Source organism: Cannabis sativa, unplaced genomic scaffold, assembly GCF_029168945.1.
Source record: "Cannabis sativa cultivar Pink pepper isolate KNU-18-1 unplaced genomic scaffold, ASM2916894v1 Contig1, whole genome shotgun sequence".
Lineage (NCBI taxonomy): Eukaryota > Viridiplantae > Streptophyta > Magnoliopsida > Rosales > Cannabaceae > Cannabis > Cannabis sativa.
The window spans coordinates 2,080,669-2,102,761 of NW_026870037.1; the positions used below are offsets into that span (position 1 = coordinate 2,080,669).

A 22,093-nucleotide genomic window follows, 5' to 3' on the forward strand; every position below is an offset into this window, starting at 1 on the left:
TAGCAGGATGCTAACAGAGAATCTGATTTTCGCTTCTTTTTTAATATAAACTTTTTACATAAAAAGACGATGGCTAACGGTGGCACAATAATATATAGGTCATAGTTCGTGGAGAAAAATCCTAAAAGCACAAAAAGACACTTGTCTTTATATATATACATAAATATATTATATATTAATATAATATATAATATATTAGTATATATATTAGTTTAGGAGAATTAATACAGGTATAATAAGGAACATAACCTCACTTAAACATATATTATTATTGTTGTAAATAAAAGAAAACATAATATACACTTGTCTATGTGAATATCTACATAGATGTAAGTAATCTTCGTATCATTTTACATACAATTAGGAGTTATGACATAAGAGACTGAGACAGAAATCATATTTAAGGAGATCAATACAAGTTTTAAAAATAGTAAAGAAGTCCACACCAAAAGCAAAACTACGACAACAAGTTCCAATCCTTAACAATACTAGAAAGCAGAACTCCCAAAACAATTGCCAGGGACTGGAAGCATACTTATTAGATTGTTCAGTTGTTTTTCTTTTTTTTTCTTTGACATTGAGATTATTAACAGACCCATACCTACACCATATATAATCCGACTTACATATATTATATGGCTGTACTGTTAGGACCGATTCACCCTTCTTTTGTAGGTTTCACAATAGTAATATTATAACAATAAGTATCTTCAGACTGCTAACATGAATAATGTAGGATTCAAGGGCAGAACAAGTACCATAAAAATAAATAATCTCTGAATTCCAAAACAAGGGAATACCACATTTACCTTCCTTATTAACACGATATCTTTGTCCAAAGACTGCTTCCCAGTAACACCCATTGTCTGAGAGATTGAAAGTCCAGGTGAGCATTGTCTACTGCATAGATGCATCATAAACAAACACTTTAAGAATTCCATCTTAACAAAAACTTCTGCTAAAAGGGAAGAAAAAAATAATCTAGATTTATATACTGCTCTAATAATATGTACTGCTGCCATGTAACTTTGGATATTACCGTTCTAAAGTCAGCACCCACTCTTTTCTTCCTTTTTTTTTTAACCCATGGGTATCTGGGGCCCACCCCAACTAATCCCACACAGGATACACTTTCTAGATTTGAGAATAGGTAATTAGAACGTAAGAATATTCACGAGTTTTTCTTCGGCTGTTAAATAGAAAATTGTGGAATTGAGCTGGGATGGCCATCAATTCATGAGTAAAAAAAGTATGAAAGACAATTTGAAAAGCCAGAATACCAGGGTGTTTGGAGAAACAACTCAGGGGTAGAATGCAAGCACTTGATCAAAAATATCCTCTACAAGATGAACAAAGGACAGTACGAAGAAAAAAGGAAATGTGTTACAGAAATTGATTATATTAGAAGAGAGGGCTATCAAACAGAAGTTAAGATTTCAATAGGCAAATGATAGGATGCCAATTCCAAGCTGTTTCAAAATAGCAATCAAATTTAGTATTAAAGGCTTAAGGGGCATTTATTGTTGCAGATAGGTTCTTAATGTTGCTCCTATGATATAGCTGATTAAGTTGTGGAGTATTATAGAGTGGCTGATCAAGAAGGAATTGTTCTAAAGATCGACTTTGAAAAAAGAGAGTAGGGTAACCTATTGTATTAGATGTGATGTTCTCCTATTTTAATAGGCTATGAGAGTCTAGCTTCAGCTATAATTGTAGAATTTTGTCCCTTTTTTTCCTTTAAAAATGCACATACGAGAAAGTTGAAAGAAAGGTTGTGAGCAACAATGGATATCATGGATGGGAGGGTGCTTATCATCAGCAACACATTCAACTTAATGAACAAAAGACCGTCACAAAAGTTGGTGATTCACTTTTGCCTTTCCTAATTTATTCTAGTGGTTGATGACCCAAGCAGATTGCTAATGAAAGCAAATCTAGAAGGTCTTTTTCGAAGGCTTTGGCATTGATATAGATACAGTGAAAGTCTGCCACTTACAGACGATACATTGTTCTTTACTAAACCAAAGATACAAAACTTAACGAATTAGTCGCTTCTACTAAAAATATTCTATCTAGTGTCAGGTGTGTGACTACTAATATGAGCAAAAGTGTGATTTCAATAATTAACCTTGGGGACTTATATGTTAATGAGCTAGCAAATTTATTGGGTCATTCAGTGGATAGCTAGCCCATCAAGTATTAAGGTTTGTAGGGGTGATAGTCACTTAGATCAGAATTTTCGAGATCCAATTTTGGATAAGATTAGCAAAAAGATTGTACAGAATGAAAACATCTCTGACTCGGAGGTGGTTTATAGTTGGTGTTGTTTGCCACCAAGTTATCTCTTCTCTTTTCCAAATTCCAAAGAAGATAGTGGGAGACATGAAATGAAGGTTCAAGAACTTTTGATGGGAACGGAGAGCATTTATTAGTTGGGAACCTAAGTAAATAGGAGGTTTGGTATTGGCAACATTTTGAATTGCAACAAAGCTTTACTAGTGAAGCGGCTATGGCGCTTTTCTCTTATAAAGGATACATAATGGCATAAGGAAAACCAAATACAGACTCGTATGAAATGGTTAAGATAGTTCTGGGAATTTCAAAGTACAATTATAGAAGCATTATTTTCATCATAGCAAGATACAAGGAATTGTTTAAGTGCATCATATGCAATTTTCAATCCTATGAATAGAGAAACCACTTGATGTTGTAAAGATAATTTAGTGAAAGAAACTTTGGCAGAAAAAACTTCGTTACTTGTACAAGATTGTTGACCATAGCTGACTTAAAAACAAATGACCAAGAGAGCCTTTCTACGGATGTGAGTTCTTTACAAATCTTAACTAAAAGGAACTTGTACAGATAATGTATTAGGCACCCAAGAATCAAATAAATAGAAACAAAGTGGGGACTGTGAAAGACTTTCTAGAGAAGAGCTATTTTATGTACTCAAAGCGTAGGTGGTTTGCGAGAAGTGTAATAGTCTTTCTATAAATATTGAGAATATTTAAATAGTGGAAGAGTGAATGAAAGGGTGCCCATTTTTATCTTTAAAAATGAGGTTTGAAGCATTGCCAAATAATACTTGGCACTTGTGGATGTAACTTAAGGTGATGTCTTATCACCTGTTATATTAACATTCGACTACCGTTTCATTAAATAAAAACAATATACTTTCTTCCAAACCTTTGAGATGATGGTTGATATAAAACTGTATGAAGGCAAAAATCAACAAATAGTTCTCTATCCTTAGAATCACTAACTGCCCTGTATTTTGGAGCAACATCATCATCAACTTGTTTTGAATGACAATCACCAATAACCTGAAACCAACAATCACTGGGTAAATAAGGGTAGTCAATTTCCAAGAGAGACCAAAAGAGTACCACAATTCTAAATATAATGAAACCATCAAAGCATAGACAGGAAGATGATGCAACCCAAAGGAAGTTGGAGAGTGACTTTGATTAAAACATTATTTGGACATGAACTCTTGCCGAACCTGGCATACCTTGCTTGAAAAGCCAGGTTACAGCATGCCCACTCCACTTAGTTAGTGGGGGACTACAATGGAAATTGTTAACAAATGTAACAATACATAGGGCAGCATTCATATACCATATTGGCATAATCAAGAAACCATCTAGGTGTGAGAGTCAAATTCCTTTTGGGAAAAAAAAAACTAATTACTTAATCAGCAAGTAATACGATGTATGAAGTAAATTACTTCAGAAAACACTTCCAAGTTTCCAACTAATCCGAAATTGAAGTAGGCACTAATTGATACCTTAGTGACGATTCTAAGGATGATCTCTTGGTGCTGGTGAGGAAGCTTTGAAATATTCACCAGAAGCATGGGTGCCAAAATTTGTTTTTCCTACATATAGGAAACATTACAAAACTCTTCAAACGAAAGTCAGTGCCTTAAGCAATATAAGTAAATAAATAAATAAACAAACACCAACCTTAGCGGGCGCACGCTCAAATGCCATTTCTATATAGACAATGCAAAAATTTCGGACCATTGGAGCCGCATTAGCTTCTGAATAAATATTCCATAGCTCTACCAAAGGTAAACCAATCTCAGGCTGATGTTTTACTCTCTTGTTCAGATGACTCAATATCTCAAGCACCTGTTAGAAACCCAAATTCACAACATTCGATGAAAATCCATACCGACTAGAAGCACAGCACTCATTTTTAGCATATATATAGTACACGACCTTGTTCAGATGTTCATTAATTATTAAAATATCATAATCAAACAACTATATACAAGAAGTCCTAATTGCAAAGCAGTGGTAATAATATTCCCCGCATTTCCTTTGTACTTCACCGAAATTTCCACACACAAAAATGGCAGAATTGGCATTTAACTTGAGTTTCAAATCCATAAAATATCATATAGAATCGATTACGCAAACACCGAACAAATAGCAGAAGAAGCTCAAATTCAAATCTATCAAACTATATTTGAAATTAGGCTATCTATATTAGCCAAAAGGAAGATTTGGAGAGAGTGAAAACCTTGTTCCGGACAGCGGATGAGGGAGAAGAAAGGGAGGATATGGTGATGGGAAGAAGCTTGGAGAGCAAGGGTTGGAGTTTGGAGTCGTCGCAGAGAGCAAGACGAGTCAGCATTCGATCCAACATCTCTTCTATCTCTCCGTCCGATTTCCCAGTCAGCGCCGCCGCGGCCGATGACGATGAAGACGCCGTTAGTTCTTCGGCCATTATGTCTAGTTTCTTTCTTCAACTTTCGAAACTCAAAACCAGCTTTAGAGAAAAAGGGTGCTGTAGGTTGTAGCAACTAGCAAGCAAGCCAGGACAACGGTCAGTCAGTGTGCCTTTTGGGGTCAATTTGGCAGCTTCACCGCTTCTAGTTCTACCCCAAACTTATTTCATGTGCCTTTTTTTATTTTAATTCAAAAAGTGTAATGGTATTTGCCCACATGATACACCAAAACTCTTAATAAAAAAAATATTTACTTTCTTTTTTTACTAAAATAAATGTACTCTAAAAAAAAAAATCAAATAATTAGGTAGCGTTTGGTTAGAGGTAATGAAATGAAATAAAATAGAAAGGAAACAATTTTCATTTTATTCCTTTGTTTAGTTGCATTTAAAACTATTAGAATATCATTCCGATGGAATAGTCTTTCCATCATTTTGGTGGAATAACTATTCCATTTTAAAATAGAAGGAAAGGTCATTCCAATGCAAGATTTGAAAAAATTTAATAATTTTTTTTATCAATTTTTTATGCATTTTAATTTTTATTCCATTCTATTACAATTTCCATTCTCATTCCTATTTCTATATTTTAATTCCTCACAACCAAACGCCACTTAGTTCGTAGTAAAGTTATGTGACATGTGTTCTAAGAATATAAACATAACTTTACCATGACGAAACAATTGAAATCTTAGTCGTGTCGTATGAAATGTTGGTTGCCTCTCTAATATTTGAGATTGTTGTTTTGGTTTTTTTGAGTATTGTTGGTGTTTCGTTTTTGTGATGGCTTCTAGTAGCATTGATGGGCGAGGGATGGTGGTTAGAGGGGTAGATGTGAGTCTAGAGGAGGAAAAGACAAGTGTTTTGAGGCTACTAGTTGAGAGGAAAGAAGAGGTAGTAATTGATACAAGGTGGTGTTTGGTTCTTGACGGGTCCAGCATCTGATTTCAATGTGTTTCAGAATCTGATGGCTTACATTTGGCAGCCTAAGATGGGAATGTATGTTAAGGAACTCGGTCCAAACTTATTTTTGTTTCAATTTTATCATGAGGTTAATATTCAAAGGGTTATAGAGAGAAGTATGTGGACATATGATCGTAAGCAAGGGTTATGTAGCATTCAGGACAAAATTCAAAAATGGGGAGAAGTGTTGGGTAAGTGGGGACATGATATTACTGGTAGTTTAAGAAGTGTATTACTCAAAGTAAGACCCATATTAAGAACTGGAAGTGGTGGAGGGATTCTGCTTCAATTCAGTAGCATAAGGAGGGTATTTTTTTGAAGTGTTGGCTCAGCGAGAAATCTTTTGGAAACGAAGGTCTAAGCAGCTTGGCTTAATTCGGGGGATAAGAATTATGTTGTCAGCTCTCGGAAGAGAAATAAAAATAATTGTACAACTCAACTCAAAGATCATAACAGCTATTGACCTCAGATTTGGCTAAGCAACAGCAGAGTCGTATTTAATATTGATGATTGTCACGTGTTACACAATAAGAATAATAAAGTAAATGAACACAAGATTTTATAGAGGTTCGGCCCCCTTAGTTAGCGGGTAATGACCTACTCCTTTTTTATTTACATTGATACTAAGAGATAATACTACTCAAATCACTATAGTGATGGGATCTGTAGTAGCTCTCTAAAGGTTACAATGTAGAAATCAGAGTTGGTAAATCTCAAGTATGAGTATAACAGTGGGCGTGTGAGAGAGAGATGAGTTATTAGACTTTGAGCTAGGGTTTTATCTTAGGGTTTTAGGGTTTGAGTAAGGATCTTTTTATAGGAGAGCTTACCCCCTTCAAATTCCTTAAAAATATGTAAAATAAGCTATTATTTACATATTAAATTAGTAAAATACAAATGACCAAAATGCCCCTCAAAAATAGATATTTTTCCTCTATTTTGTGGGTTGTTAAGGCCCAATTCGTAGTCTGTCTTGCTGTCCCCGTGTGAAGCTATGCACCAAAATCCTGCCATGCCAAAAGCTGGTCGGCCATGCCTCTGCAGGATGCATGTTGGCCAACCATGAGATGTCCAGAACATGGCCAACCTATGTTGGCCATAGGGCGACCAGGGGTGGCTAGTTCGTCACTATGTCATCCTGCTTGAGTATTCAGACTTCTCGGTGGTTGTAGTGCTGAGTAGGTGACTTGGCCTTCTTGTTGGTGAGTTGTACCGCCACGTGGCACTGATGTTGGCCACGTAGACAAGCCACATCAAATGGGCAAAAATTAAGATAACATTTGCCCCCCAAGTGCATGTGCGGGACTTTCCAGTTTAGTTGGGATTGATGTAGCCTTAACTGGATAAATCTTGTAGCATATTTAGCCTTTCAAATAATTTTTCTTCACTGTTTGATCTTACTTGTTGTAGTAAGTTAATGTTGGAATTTATTTTACCAGGAACTTAGATCTACTCACAAGTATGTTGATTTAACAACCTAAATATGAACTTCTAAAACGATAAATAAAACACATAAAAAGTTAAGAAACCTTACAGTGATGGCAGCGGAATAATGTGTCTCCTTCCACTCAGATCTCTAACCCTTGATTCCTGTCTGTTGCACAGTATAATCAAGATCTGAGCCCAAATGTCCTTCAGATGGATGTGATCCTTCACAGTCTTCCAATCTATGATTGAGGTACTGCTTGCTGTGTGTGGGCACTTCTCTCTCACAGAGGATTTCGAATTCTCTCTGTCTTTTCTCTCTTGATTTCGTGTGTTATGAAGCATACCACTACTACAAAATTAATTTCTAGCAACACTTTTATTTATCTAAAAGAAATTAAAAGACAACACTTATAAAAGTGTTGTCTCCTAGACTGTTGCTAAAAAGTTAGTATATAAGATGACACTTATATAAGTGTTGCCTTATGATGATAATTAATGTTTTAAAAACAATATATTGTAACACTACTTTTAAAAGTGTTGCTAAATGTTTTTTATGTATATAATAATTGGCAACACTTTTATTAAGAATGTTACCATACTTAACTTTTTAAAAGTCATGTATAGCAACGCTTTTATTATAAGTGTTGCTTTATTAATTTTTCTAGTTAGACTTCTAGCAACACTTATATGACTAGTGTTGTTATATGAGTATTTTCTTTTTATAAACAAATACCATAATATAATTAATTAAAAGCCACAAAACCAGAAGAAACAAAAAAAAAATGTAGGTTGCATTAAAAGTTTACAAATTCAAGAGTAATACTAATTAGTACAAATAAAAATTCCAAATCTCTTTAAGAAAATCAATTACAATAATATAGCTCAAAATGTGCATATATAAATTTAAAATATTGATTTAGCATCTTTTCTCTAAATTTTAAAGTTGTTTAAATGTGTCGCCCACTCACGTCGAACCACATTCAGTTGATCCTTTGAGTAAAATTGTTGATTATTACACTACAAGAAAAAAAAAAACTATAAGTACTAAGAGATTAATATACCATAAATACTAAGAAAATAATATACTTAGAATCATAAAATTTTTAATCTCTATATAAAACAACAAATATACCTTTGATTTTATATAACTACTTGGTTGAGGTTCAAACACAAGATCTCTCATCATGGCGCAAACGTAAAAGCCACATGTTTTAAAATCTTGTTGTTGAGGGCACTACATGAATATCAAAGAAATGGTTAAATATTATTAAGTTAATAATGAACTTAAATAATAATAAAAAAAAAAAGATAAAATATGCAAATGATACCTTAACATTATACCATTGTAATGAATCTTGTTTCATTCTTTTGCCCTTTGTTAAATTATGTAATTGAAATGCACTGTATCAAATAATAAAAGTTGAATGAATATTAATTTAATCATTATGATAATAAATTTAAAATTTATAATTCATATACTTACATTTCCTACAACATTCTTACAATCTTCAGAAATATAGCCTCCAAGGGGATCAAAAAAGTATACTATCTCTTTAGATACGTCAATCAACAAGAACATCCAATGTATCCTAAGTATAAAACATTTAGTTTACCAAAAAAATTAAATAAAATTATATAGTGATATTAATTGATATATATATAAGTTGAGAATACATTTCCTTACCCATTATTTAAGGTTGCCATGAGTTGTTGTCCTGGTATAATTTCTCCAAGTCTTTTAGCAAGATCTCTAGCTCTATCATCATGTGTTCTCCCTTGTATTGCAGCTAAAAGTTGAGGTTCCAAGAATGTAAATAAATGCATTCTTTCATTCTCCACAAGTATTGTATATAAAAACCTACATGTACATGATTTACAATTATTACAAGGCTTTTAAAAATATTGAATAAGAAAGAAAATAGCTATGATATTGTAAAGTACGTACCTCATATATAGTGATATACAAGCAGCTGTGATGTTGTCAAAATATACCATAAACTCAGCATCTTCTTTAATCACTGCTATGTTATACTCTTTAATACCAAACATGTGTTCGTTCACAGGCACACTAATCATAAATGATTCAGATTTTTTCATAATATCATTCCACATTGCTTTTAAATTTGTGGGAACATCATCTATGATAGTTATTTTTTGTGAATTTTGTGGTGGCCTTGCACTAGAGCTTGAAGAAGCTAAACTAGTCTCTTGTTGTGGTTGTGGTTGTGTTTTAGGTAGAATTGGCTGGGTTTTTTTTCTGTTGGTGCTTTTTTTCTTTGGTGTATATTTTTTAATTTGTTCACCCTCTAAAACAACAAGATGTTTTGGCCATGCCACATAAGATCTAAAGACATGTTTAACCAAGTAAATCTCATCAGGATCAATTGCCTCAGGTATTAAAGCATCAGGAATCAAGAGTTCATTAACTTCTATTCGGTAACTATTTTCATCTAATGGTTTATTATGAACTTCAGCAGCTTGTCTAATAATACCTTTGGCAACCTTACGATGTATGGAATCCAAAAGAACACATCTTGTTGCCTGTATTAAAAATTGTGACATGCATATATATATATATATGTAAGAAAAGATTTAATCAAATAAAATTTACCAAATTATAGAGTTATTACCTGTTTATCAACGAGATTTTCCAAATCAAACTGACTCCATGTACCTTCATTTGGTGTCACAATAACATCAATGAATGACTCATCTTGTACCAAATTGTGATAATCACTTTTATCTTCTATATTGTGTTCCACATGTTCTTGTTCTACATGATCATTGGCTATATCTTCATATTCATTTTCTTGTACCATGTTTGGAGAAAAATGAGCTTCAATATCAGTGGATAAACCTTGATGACCATGTGACTTCTCTTCAAGCGCCTTCATCACTGCCTTAAAATTGTTTTCAATGTCATTTGTGCGCTTCTTCAAACTTTCAATTTCTATTTCATATTTTCGCCGTGTCTCATTTTCATAAATTATTTGTCTTTCATGAAGTGATCGTACACCACCTTTTGACTTTGGAAAACAATCTCTAAATCCAACATTACGTCCTCTAGCTCGTACACGCCCATAGGATTCAGGAGTCCCTAAAGCTTGACTAAGTATATCATTTGTACTGATTTCAATAATAAAAGTAAAAGATGAAATTATATTTTAACGAGTCGTAATATCTCTTCAAGCAGGATAATTGTTAAAAACTTACTATTGTGCTAGCTATTTCTTTATCAGATTCTTTGGCATACTCTCCTTTTTTATCCTTCCGGGCTTCCTTCCATAATACAGCTCTTTCTATTTCCTCCTCAGTGTTACGTTGTTGTTGCTATTTACACCTTAATAATGTTAGTACTATTCATTTATTGAAAAGCTTAATATGACAGTTAATAAAAAAAGTTCAGTATAATATAGTTTTTGGTGAACTCACAAGCTCATATTCTAAATTAGGGTAACCTTTACGCCCCAGGCGATGAGGGTTATCATTTTCAGCACGTCTAGCTTGTTGTAACTTTCTAAGTTCCTGAAAAAAAAATAGTAGACATGTTAGTTGTTTCCTTCTCAAAAAAAAAAAACTATATGTATTTACATCATAATATCATTATTGTGAAGTCTCACTTGAAATTCTGGTGTAGTTCGACTCGCCACAAAATTGTGCCAAACTGGTTGAGTAATGCCAGGATATATAGCAGGTGGATACATCAATGTGTGAGGATTCTTTGCCCTATAAATAGGATCGTTCATGTACTTCATAATGAAGTTATTAGTCAACCTAGACTTAAACCCTCGCCAATTGTTACCAATATTTGATAATGTTTGGTGTCACACACAATCATCTAAGTCAAAGGTAGCCTTCCAAAAGTAAAATATTGAAGTAGATATTATTTAAACAATCAAAAAACAATGAAAGAGCTCTTTCATATATTTAAAAAAAAATTATATATATGAATAATGCTTACTTTCATTTCTTTCCATATCATGTCTAACTTAACTTCATCTGCATTGTGCCAATTTGGAAGATCAATAGGAACCCATTCATTTCGTGCTAAGGCTCCTGAATAAGTAGAGTAGCGTATTGCTCCTTTCCCAACAGGTTGAGATCTTCTATTGTATGTCACCTTTTGTTGAATCCCTTTGGATTTCATTTTCAATGTATATTTTCCTTGGGTAGTTCCTCGTTTTTTCTTTGGTTTCTTTGATTTTGGATCATGATTGAGGGCTTGCTCAAAACTCTCCTCTCGATTAGACATCTGAACCTGAAATTCACAAAATTAATTTTTTATTAATCTTTAAAATTATTAAAATAAATATAGGTGTATGCATATTAAACACTAAAATAAGTAAATATATACATGCTTCTTTTTTAAAAAGAAAAAAGAGAAAGGAGGCCACTTGTCTTAGACTGGCCCCCCACCCGTTATATATAGAAACCCTCGCTTATGGCAGAGGAAAACCGTGGCTACAAGCGATTTAGCATAAAATAAAGTAAAACTCGCAACAACCAAAACAAAACCAACAAAAATACAAGAATCAAACCTACACTAACAATTTTAAAATTCTATATAAATCTAAGAATGAAAAATCTTTAAAATATTTAGTCTTAAAAACTCATATTGATGTCTAAAACTTGATTCTTTCTCAAATGTCCTCTGCTTTCGTACCACTCAAAAATTTTGTTATTTATTTCCACCCAAATAGTAGCCATCATCGCAGTTTGAGGTCAAACCTCAGATTACTTTGTCAACCCATACTCCATCAACATCTTGACGTGCATATGAACCTGTTGTTGCTTCTGCATCATCAAAATTCACAATGTCTGCTAGTTCTTCTGTAAAATTATTTAGTTCATCTAAACACTCATCATCACTTTGATCTTCTTGACTAAAATTTCTTGGTTGGGTCGATAGAACTATGGACCATGCAGAGTTAAGTGGATCTTCAACATAAAAGACTTGTTTTGCTTGAGTTCCCAAAATAAATGGTTCGCTCTTATGTCCCAATCTGTTTAAATTAACCAGGGTTAAGCTTAATTCATCAACTTTTACTCCATTATTACTTTCAACCCAATCACATTTAAACACTGGAACTTTAAATGAATGATAATTAAGTTCCCAAATCTCATCTATTAAGCCATAAAAAGTCATGTCAGAATAGACAGGATTTTTATCCTTTGCTGTAGAAAATTGTGCAACACTAGCAGTAATACTTACACCGCTATTTTGGGTTACTCTCTTACCATCAAGCTCTTTAGTATTGAAGCGATGACCGTTGATTATATACCCATCATGCTTAACAACCATGTGTGAAGGTCCCTCTGAAATCCATATTAGGTTCTCTGACACATTTTTCGAGGGATCTTTCATATCTAGATGAACTTTTGTTTGAAACCAACTCTTGAATGTTTTATGGTGTTCATTGCGGATCCATTTCTCTGTTCTTGAAGAATATTGTTGAGTCAACCATGCTAAATGCTCCCTTCAATAAAAACATGACAAAATGAGCTATAGTAGAAAAAATAGAACATTGGTAAAATATTATTGAACTCACTTGATATATGGCTGTACTCCAATTGTATTTTCTAATACATTTCGATGGGCTAGTTCCAAATCTTTTACTTCAACATTCTCAAAACGACCACTAAAGATACCCTTACTTTCTTCTTTTGGATCTCGGCGAGGCTTTGGAATTCCAATAGTATCTACATTTGCAATATATTCAGAGCAAAACTCAACAATTTCTTCAGCTATGTAGCTCTCCACAATGCTTGCCTCTGGACGATAACGATTTCTTACGTATCCCTTTAAAATCTTCATGTATCTTTCAAAAGGATACATCCAACGTAAGTAAACTGGTCCACAAAGTTTTACTTCCCGCACAAGGTGCACTGTTAAATGGATCATGATATCAAAAAATGTAGGAGGAAAATATTTCTCAAACATACACAATGTCTTTCCAATTTCATCTTGCAGCTTGTCCAACTTCGATGGATCCACAGTTTTAGCACAGACAGCATTAAAGAAAAAACACATCCTTGTTACTGCATATCTTACATGTTTTTGTGAAACGGACCTCATAGCAATTGGCAATAATTGTTGCATTAGAGCATGACAATCATGAGATTTCAATCCAATCAATCAGAAGTCTTTTATTGAAACTAAATTGCTTATGTTAGAAGAATACCCATCTGGAACTTTAATATTAGCCAAAGTTTCACAAAATTTGCGCTTCTCATCCTTACTTAGTGTGAAACATGCAGGTGGTAAATAAGTACGCTTTTCACTAACTGTAGGATGTAATTCTGACTTCACTCCCATTTCTTTTAAGTCTAGACGACCAGCAAGAGTATCTTTTGTTTTTCCTGGAATATTGAGAAGTGTCCCAACTATACTATCACAAACATTTTTCTCGATATGCATTACATCAAGATTATGTCGAACAAGTAAAGTCTTCCAATATTCTAAGTCAAAAAAGATTGACTTTTTCTTCCAACATGATGAATTCAACTCATTGTCTATGCCTTTGCCTTCGTCTTTCTTTTTGTGCTTGTGTTTTCCTTTCTCTTTGTCATTTTTTTTCTTTTTCCCTTGCCTTGTTTAGTTGTTTCCTTCTTTTCTTTATTTGGTTTTCCAAATCGAATATTAATGTGTTGAACTATTTCATAAATTTGTTCTCCACTCAATGGTTCAGGAGGCAAGTCAAGCACTTGTTGACCATCAAAAGAATTTTTGTATTTGCGAAAAGGGTGATTAAGATCAAGATAACGTCTATGTCCCATATAACATGCTTTCTTAGCTTTGTACAACCATCTCGAATAGGTATGGTCCCCACATATTACACACCCTTTGTAGCCTTTTCCAGTACATCCAGCCAAATTACAAAGAGCTGGATAGTCATTGATAGTAAACAGTAGTACCGCTCTTAATGTAAAATACTCTTCCTTGTACCTATCGTAACAACCTTCCACTCCATTCCATAATAATTTTAAATCATCGATTAGTGGAGCCAAAAATACGTCTATATCATTTCCAGGTTGTGTCGGACCTGATGTTAATAGAGTGAGCATTGTAAATCTTCTTTTCATGACCAATAATGGAGGAAGATTATAAATAACAAGAACAACTGGCCAGCAACTATACGTACTACTAAGAGAACTATGTGGATTGATACCATCAGCAGAAAGACCTAGACGAAGGTTTCTAGGATCACTTTTGATTTTCTCCCATTTATCATCTACATTTCTCCATGCAGGTGAATCAGCCACATGTCGTAGTTTACCATCTTTTATCCTTTCCTCCTCATGCCAAATCAAATTTTTTGCATGATTATAATTTCGGAACAAACGTTTAAATCGTGGAATAGGTGGAATATACCATAACACTTTTGCTGGAATACCTTTTCGCTCCTCTTCTGAATTCTTTTTCATTTTCCATCTTGAACGTGTACACACCGGACACTTATTTGCTTCAGCAAATTCTTTACGATATAAAATACAATCATTTGGACAAGCATGTATTTTTTCGTACTCCATTCCCAATAATGATAAGGTTTTCTTTGCATCATACAAAGATATTGGAATTTCATTTTCTTCTGGCATCACCTCTTTGAAAAGGACAATCAATTCAGAAAATCCAATATCACTCCATCCATAACGTGCATTTATATTATATAACTTTACTAATGTAGAAAGTTTTGAAAATTTTGAGCCAGGATAGATTGGTTTCTCCGCGTCCTCTAGAATTTTGGCAAATTCATTAGGACGATCTACAAAATCATCATCAAATGCATCTTCCACCATTTCTAATGGGTAATCATCAATATCATTCTCAGTTGAATATCGAACATTCTTACGAGAATGTGGAATCTGGCTAGGTACATACTCTCCATGCCAACTCCATTCTTTATAATTTGGATTGATCCCATTAAAAAATAAATGTCCTCTTACATCAACAAGAGACATTTTCTTAAAGTTAACACACTTCTTACAAGGACATGAGATTAAACCATTACTGTCTGGGGGAGCATGTTCTATTGCAAATTTCAAAAAAGTTTCAACTCCATCTACATAGTCTTTGGCAGTTCTATCACGAATTGACATCCAATTTCTATCCATATCTATTCTTTAAAATTTTCTCTACTGAAAAAAAAAAGAAAAAAAATAATATATTATACAAACAACTATTCAGTCCTAGTCTATAACATTTTAAATATACAACTCAACTTATAATTACTCAAACAATTATACAAATAAACTAAGAACTCTAACATAAAAATAATTATTTTATTTAAAATATGCATACCTTCATAGGTGAGCCACTACGAACTATAAAAATAGGAAGCTCACACTTTTAGTAAATAGCCACTTTAATGCTGATTGAGAGAATTATACCTGAAATAAAATTATAATGCCATTAAGTTTTACATATATTTTCAAATATATATATTAAATTTAAAAATAATATAAAATTAATTTCTGTAACTTGTTAAACATTAATATTACACAACTTTATTAAAGAAAAAAAAAACAAGTAAGAGCATGCTAATTCAAATCAAATAGACATATATCAAATATTCAATACCCCTATAATATATATATGCTTCATAGTTAGTTTCATATAGCTGAGTCATTTGTTTTTAAAAAAAAAATTAAGTCATTTCATAACTCTAATTTCAAGCAATTTATCTAGTAGTAGTGAAATATATGCTGCTTGATTGAATGACATTGATTTAAGCTATAATATCATGATATGATTTACTTTAAAGAACTGAATATAATACTGCAATTGGTGCACACGATATCCTCATTTATCCTATTTCAATAAAATTAAATCATCTACCAAAATATAGTATTTTCAATTACGGGTTGGAATAAACATAATCGAAAGGTAGCATAAAATATAATTGTCTAAAACTAAATAGTAAACAAAACATCTCTTGCCGAGGGTGTGCATTCCAGGGATGTTTATCAATGAAACATCCAATTGAAACAAATGCAATACTCATAAAATGTCCTACCCAATTTTCTAATCCACTTGAAGTCATAAACAAAGTTAGCAAAGGTCTAAACCCTTTACAGAAAATGTATATACCACCAACGCTCTCCCATAAAATCTATGAGAAATGGTGTCGACACCCATTACATTACCCAAGATTTGAGAAACTTCAACCCATACATGCTTTGGAGGAATCAGGATAGCATGAAAAATTACACTAACTAAGTTTAAGCTTGCCCAGAACAATATACTGGTCGAAGTAAGATCAGTAGAGTTGTTGGAGCTGCTCAAATGTTTACAGACAGACATAGCTAATTCAAAGTTGGATGGAGATATGTCCAGAATGCCTTAAACATTTTCATGATTCAAATAACACTATTGCACTCTAATCTTAGCAATTCTTTTTAACTTTCCTACCCCATCTTTCTCTAATCCTACTGTCTCTATTACCATTGAATCACCACCCCGCCGCCTCAAAGTTTTATGTTGATTCTACCACTTTCCGAGGATTGATAGAACAAGCAAGAAAAGTGACTAAAAATTTTCATAAAGAACAGTCAAGAAATGAGTATTTTTCTCAAGCATACACTCATACTAAAAATATGAAAACTTGTGAGTTCTTCAAAAATCTGCCTCGGTACAACTCTAACCTCTCGAGGGCATACCCTAAGATCACAGAACTGAAGAGTCTATAACTCTGAAACTGTTTGCCCTTAAAAACATCACTCTTTACGCTGTGCCTATCAGTAAATTGTCAAGCAATTGAACAAAGACGTGGTAAAACTGAGGCACACAAGTCATGAACAAAATCCTACCTACACTTCAAGATTGAGAAATCCTACCTACACACAATGTTGCTTGGATTATTCTCGATTGAATTTTATGGTTCATCTATCTTACTTAATCTACCAATATGTGTGTGTGTCTATTCATTTTATAAAGATGAAATTAATAGGACAATATACTTCATTTTAACATTTTCAATGCCTTTGTTTATCAAAAAGCAATTTTAATACTTTTCAAATTATCTTAAAAAACAATAATAATATACAAGATGGATATAAAAAAATTTAAGAAACAATTCTATTATACTCATCTAAGAAACAATAGTAAACCTTACAAGGGAAAAAAACAATGGCAAAAATTAACAACACAAGTGAAACTCACATAAGCTAAAATTTAATTTTGAAGAATGTTGATGACCCAAGTCTTTGTGTCCCAATTTTTTTAAAATAATAGCAAAACATTTTTTTGCTGAAAAATAATTTGAGTAAGTATTGAAATCCTTAAATCTCAAAAATCACTAATAAACATAAAATTAAACATTAATCATAAAAAAATAATATGTTTAATATTATTTGCCAAAGATATATATATATTATTTTCTAGAGATTACCATGAGTATGAGCTTGGAAGGTTGAAGTTTTTGTAGCAGAGATTATTATTTTTTTCTATTGCAGAGAAAGACAGTTACACATTCTTGTATATAAATAAAATAATGGATATTCAACAAAAAGTAAATAAAGAATATAAGAACTATAAAAGTGGAAACAATAGAACGTGTATCAATTTTAATAGCTAAATAGCAACACTTTTTTCAAAATTTATAACGTTATTTTTCTTAAACATCTAACAACCATAATCTCTCACCTGTTTGATGTCTTGCCGCAACTAAAGCCTGAGCGTTTGCTCCTGGAGCACCAGCACATGCCATCACCATGAGTTGTGCATTGTTGCCTTCCGCCAAAGCTGATATGAACTCTGATACATCTGGCTCTTTCCCCTTTTTATCCTATAGAAAAAAAGATTAGAGCAACTCTAATATTAGAAACTTCACATAATAAGATAATTAAGTAGAACCTCTACTATATCACAATCATAGTCGGTGTCAAATAGGGATATAAATCTAAATACAACATCTCAAATATTATCGCACAGACATAAATTTGGTAAAACTCATTATAGAGCAGATGTTGACATAACTAAGAATCATAATACTGATATAATTGAAAAATCCCAAAAAAATTAAAGTAAAAAACAGGGTAGAGAAAGCTTTTACCATTATGGAGGAACAAAAATTGAAGCTGGTTCAGCTCAATTGGAATTGAAAAAATGAGAACCATTGAGGGTTCAAAATAAGAATAGAAAGGAATCATAAGAAAACATAAGTTGCAAAATTAAAGGAGTACCTTACATAAGTGAAGTCCACGAAAATAATTTTGCAACGACAATAAGGCAGTGAGAAGACATTGATGATGCGAAACTCTTCATCCAGCAAAAGCTCGAAGAACAACGAAGATGAAGGCAGATGGAGAACAACGAAGATGAAGGCAATGAGAAGACAATGATCCATGCAAAAGCTTTTCATCTAGCAAATCAAATTAAAATGATCTTGGGTCTGGGATTCTAAAACAAAGAAACGGGTCGAGACTATTTGCGTTGAACCAGAAGTGCCAAGTCAAACTCTTGGAGGTGGAAGGTTTTAATGATGAGCTGAGAAACTTTATGATACTTCCATTGAAGATAAATTTCTCAAGGAAGAGGAGCAAGCCAGAGTGCTCAGGCTTCCTCCACCACCTTTATCATTGTCTTCTTTGCTGACTCCAACCATCTATTGGGGCTAGTTTCTGGCGACGAGCACGGTATGTGTTTGTGGAAATGTCAGAAAAACAAAATAAAAGAAAGGGGAAAAGTGATAAAAAATAAGAGAAGGAGGAGATTGTCGTGATCCTCCTTGATATTGACATATTGTGTCCTAAAAAAAATCTGCTATTAAAACAATGTAAAAAAAAAAAAAAAAAAAGCTGAGAAAAATACATTTAGAGACACTTTTATAAAAAAATGTTGTTTTTTTTTAATGTGAAATTTTAAATAGCAACACTTATTTTTAGAGTGTTGTGTTTGGATATTATAATTAATTATTAAAATTAAAATTTTATAAAATTATAATGATTTTGCAACACTTTTTTTATAAGTGTTTTTAATTTAAAAATTAAATAATTTAACCACACTTTTTTTTAAAGTGTTGCTAAACAAGTGTTGCTAAATTATATTTTTCTAGTAGTGTACAAAAGGAAGAGAGGAGGGCTGCTATATATAGGGAAAAGGGAAGCTCAACTTTCCAAAATAAACAGTTTCCTCTTTTACTGAGTAATTGATTAACTGCCTTATTCGGTGTGATCCACCACTTTCCTATTATAGATAACTGCTAGGTTTAGGTTAGCAATTACTTGGCAATTAAAAAATTGAAAATAATAATTGGGAAACACAAAGAAGTGGTCGGCCATGGTGTGACTTGGGCCTCACTTGGGCTTTGCAGTTTCCACAATTTTATTTCTATTTTCTCAAAAATGTCATTTTTCCAATTCTAACCATTTAAATGCCAAAACTAATTATTTAATAACTAAAATAGATTATTAAATAATATTGTCATTTAATATAATTATTAATTAGACATACAAAGTCTCTTAATTAATAAATAAACCTAGAAACCCTTTTCTTTACAATTTCATCCTTACTTAGTGAGACTTCTCAAATTAGACATAGCCTAACTTTTAAAATTATAATTGATTAATCATAAATCAATTATTGAGTCTTACAAACAGTATGGTCTCAACTAGAATGGAGACCATGGATCTATATTGCTGAGCTTCCAATAAGTTGAACCGAATTTACCAAGTAAATCCCTAACTTATTAATTCCTTGTTGAATCTACTCTTAGAACTTGGAATTGCACTCTCAGACTTATATAGAGCATATTATATGTTCCACGATATAGATATGCTATCTCATTTAACCATTGTTATAATCTTAATGTGATTAAAGATCCTCTATATAGATGATTTACATCGAGATGGGATAAATTTACCGTTTCCACCCCTCAATGTATTTGGCCCCTTAAAACACTTATTTACCTGTAAATGATGTTTTAGTGATCTAATATATAGTCACTGAAACAAGAGCTCATCCATTTACTTCTATTTAACTAAGCTCGAAGGGAATCATCACTTGACTTCTATACACCAGTAGAAGCTATAGATTCCATATTTATGTTCAGCGCTCCCACTCAATCATACTATCATGTTCCCAAATATACGTATCACCTTGACCCAAAAGTAGCCTTAACTAATAAATTAAAGAACATGAATAGCACTCCTGAGATTGAGCCTAAGCATATCAGGATTTAGATTCTTTTAATCTAAGATCAACTTCTGATATTGACTTGGAAAGATACAACGGTAAGTTTATAATATCTTTTACCAAGTTCAATATCGGTCCAGTCCAATGTATACTCTATACATTCGAAACTAATATACTTTACCAATGTCCTGGAAAGAACATAACACTTACTCCAAGTGTAAGTATACTTCATCGCTGATTATCACATCAGTGTAAATCCAAAACACTGATGAACAGGGACTTAGTCTTTTGAATCATATAATCACAATCACATTCCACTGTATTGACAATACTGTAATTGTGAATAAATATATGTTCTGGATTTAACTGATTTTGTGCATATATATATTAAACCATAAACATGAAAAATACATGTTAACATAAATCACTTCAAAATTCTAAATTGATAACTAATCAGATTGTAATGGGTTTTATTTAGGGCACAAAACCCAATAGTTAACTGCATTGCTCTTTTTAGGGGTGAAAATTGGTCGGTTATGGTCAGTTTTTACAATTTTATAACCGACCGATCGGTTACAGTTTTTATTTTTATGAAAATCATAACCAACCGTTTAGAAATTATAACTGTATAAAACCAATCGTATGGTTTTTGGCGGTTTTTAGTGGTTTTTAGGTTTGGCGGTTTCTGATAGTTTTTGGCAGTTTTGGCGGTTTTGGACAGTTTTTGGTGGTTTTTGGCAGTTTTTTACAATTTTTTACGATTTTGACCGATTTGGAGGCTCTTGCTCAACAGATTCGGGACATAATTTTTGGTTTAGAGCTTATGCTCAACACCAGTAATCAAGAGAATACCTCGCTCGTTGTTGAAAACTCCAAGTTACAGACTGAACTCAGAAGGAGTGAGGAGAAGATGAAGGCTACCCTTTATGGCCAACAGGACATAAAGGACAAGTATGTTGGCTTATCTTTAGAGCTCATCTACGAGTTCAAGCTACGCAACCCCAGAGCTAATCTTTCTTGCATGGGAGATGCTTCTTTCATTGAAAGCACATTGGCCCAAGGGAAAGCACTGTATGGGAGCAGGTTAGAAGCAGACCAGATCATCATCCAGCCAGAAGGATCGTCCTTGGGGCATTACAATGAGGAGATGGTCGATCCACCTGATTAATGGTGAAAAATGCACATTTCTTGATCTTAAAGTTTAAAATAAATAAACTTTAAATTAATTTTTTCATGGAATTAATATAATATATTTTTATATTGAAAATATTTTATTTGAATTTAATTTATTGTTATTTTGTATGAATTAGTGTTGTTGTTGAAGAAAAGAAGAAAAAGAAATAATAAAAAGAGAAATCAAGTAGCAAAATTGAAAAGAAAAGAAGAAAGGAGCAAAGAAGCCCAAGAGGAGAAGCCCATCAGCCCATCCACCCATTACAGCCCAAGTTGTGGGCCTTTTTTGCTGCGTCAGCGCCTTAGTGGCTCTCTCCCATTCGTTCTCAGAAGTCTCGTCAATGCCTAAGTGGCGCCTCTTCCTTTCCTTCAGCTCTCCACGTGTGCGCCACTTGTCTTCCCCCCATTGGCTCTGCTGCTCTCTCCTGCTCCAGCACGTGGAGCTGCTGCATGCTTCCTCTAATCTTCACACAAGGCAGCCCATACTTGCATGATATATCAAATATCAATCACCTAAATCTTTCACTCCTTTATCAACCATGATTATTTTGCATTTATTATTTGTCATTGTTACCTGCAATCGAGATCTCCAATTAATGCAACTCCATTTCGCCTGCGATATGCAATCTCCTCCCACAGTCTTCCCTATTTTTTTTTCCTTTT

General features: G+C 33.1%; 3 protein-coding genes across 4 annotated transcripts in view; all 3 read right to left on the reverse strand.

The window, feature by feature from the left end:
* Positions 1–4,902, reverse strand: part of LOC133032995 (uncharacterized) — a 28,328-nt gene extending 23,426 nt beyond the window's left edge. Inside the window, exons 1-5 of the mRNA XM_061107489.1 lie at positions 4,528–4,902; positions 3,966–4,133; positions 3,788–3,877; positions 3,187–3,323; positions 810–900 (exon numbers count right to left, since the gene is read on the reverse strand). Coding sequence (XP_060963472.1) covers positions 810–900; positions 3,187–3,323; positions 3,788–3,877; positions 3,966–4,133; positions 4,528–4,734 — 693 coding nt within the window. The 5' untranslated portion in view covers positions 4,735–4,902. The remainder of the gene's footprint in view (positions 1–809; positions 901–3,186; positions 3,324–3,787; positions 3,878–3,965; positions 4,134–4,527) is intronic.
* Positions 4,903–7,487: 2,585 nt separating this feature from the next.
* Positions 7,488–10,258, reverse strand: LOC133032929 (uncharacterized). The gene is made up of 7 exons (XM_061107401.1): positions 9,756–10,258; positions 9,071–9,666; positions 8,810–8,983; positions 8,609–8,714; positions 8,454–8,526; positions 8,258–8,359; positions 7,488–8,142 (listed from the first exon to the last, which is right to left on the reverse strand). The coding sequence occupies exons 1-5, from the start codon at positions 10,017–10,019 to the stop codon at positions 8,509–8,511; spliced, it is 1,158 nt and encodes a 385-aa protein (XP_060963384.1). The 5' UTR covers positions 10,020–10,258; the 3' UTR covers positions 7,488–8,142; positions 8,258–8,359; positions 8,454–8,508.
* On the reverse strand, positions 10,258–18,899 carry LOC133028984 (uncharacterized). 2 transcript variants are annotated; one of them, XM_061107402.1, is made up of 6 exons: positions 18,307–18,899; positions 17,768–17,909; positions 15,425–15,513; positions 11,087–11,383; positions 10,746–10,851; positions 10,465–10,650 (listed from the first exon to the last, which is right to left on the reverse strand). In XM_061107402.1, the coding sequence occupies exons 3-6, from the start codon at positions 15,428–15,430 to the stop codon at positions 10,643–10,645; spliced, it is 417 nt and encodes a 138-aa protein (XP_060963385.1). In that variant the 5' UTR covers positions 15,431–15,513; positions 17,768–17,909; positions 18,307–18,899; the 3' UTR covers positions 10,465–10,642. The 2 variants fall into 2 exon arrangements, with proteins under 2 accessions (XP_060963386.1, XP_060963385.1); XM_061107403.1 differs by lacking the exons at positions 11,087–11,383; positions 15,425–15,513; positions 17,768–17,909; positions 18,307–18,899 and adding an exon at positions 10,258–10,455 and having other exon boundaries at positions 10,558–10,650; positions 10,746–11,080.
* Positions 18,900–22,093: the final 3,194 nt, after the last annotated feature.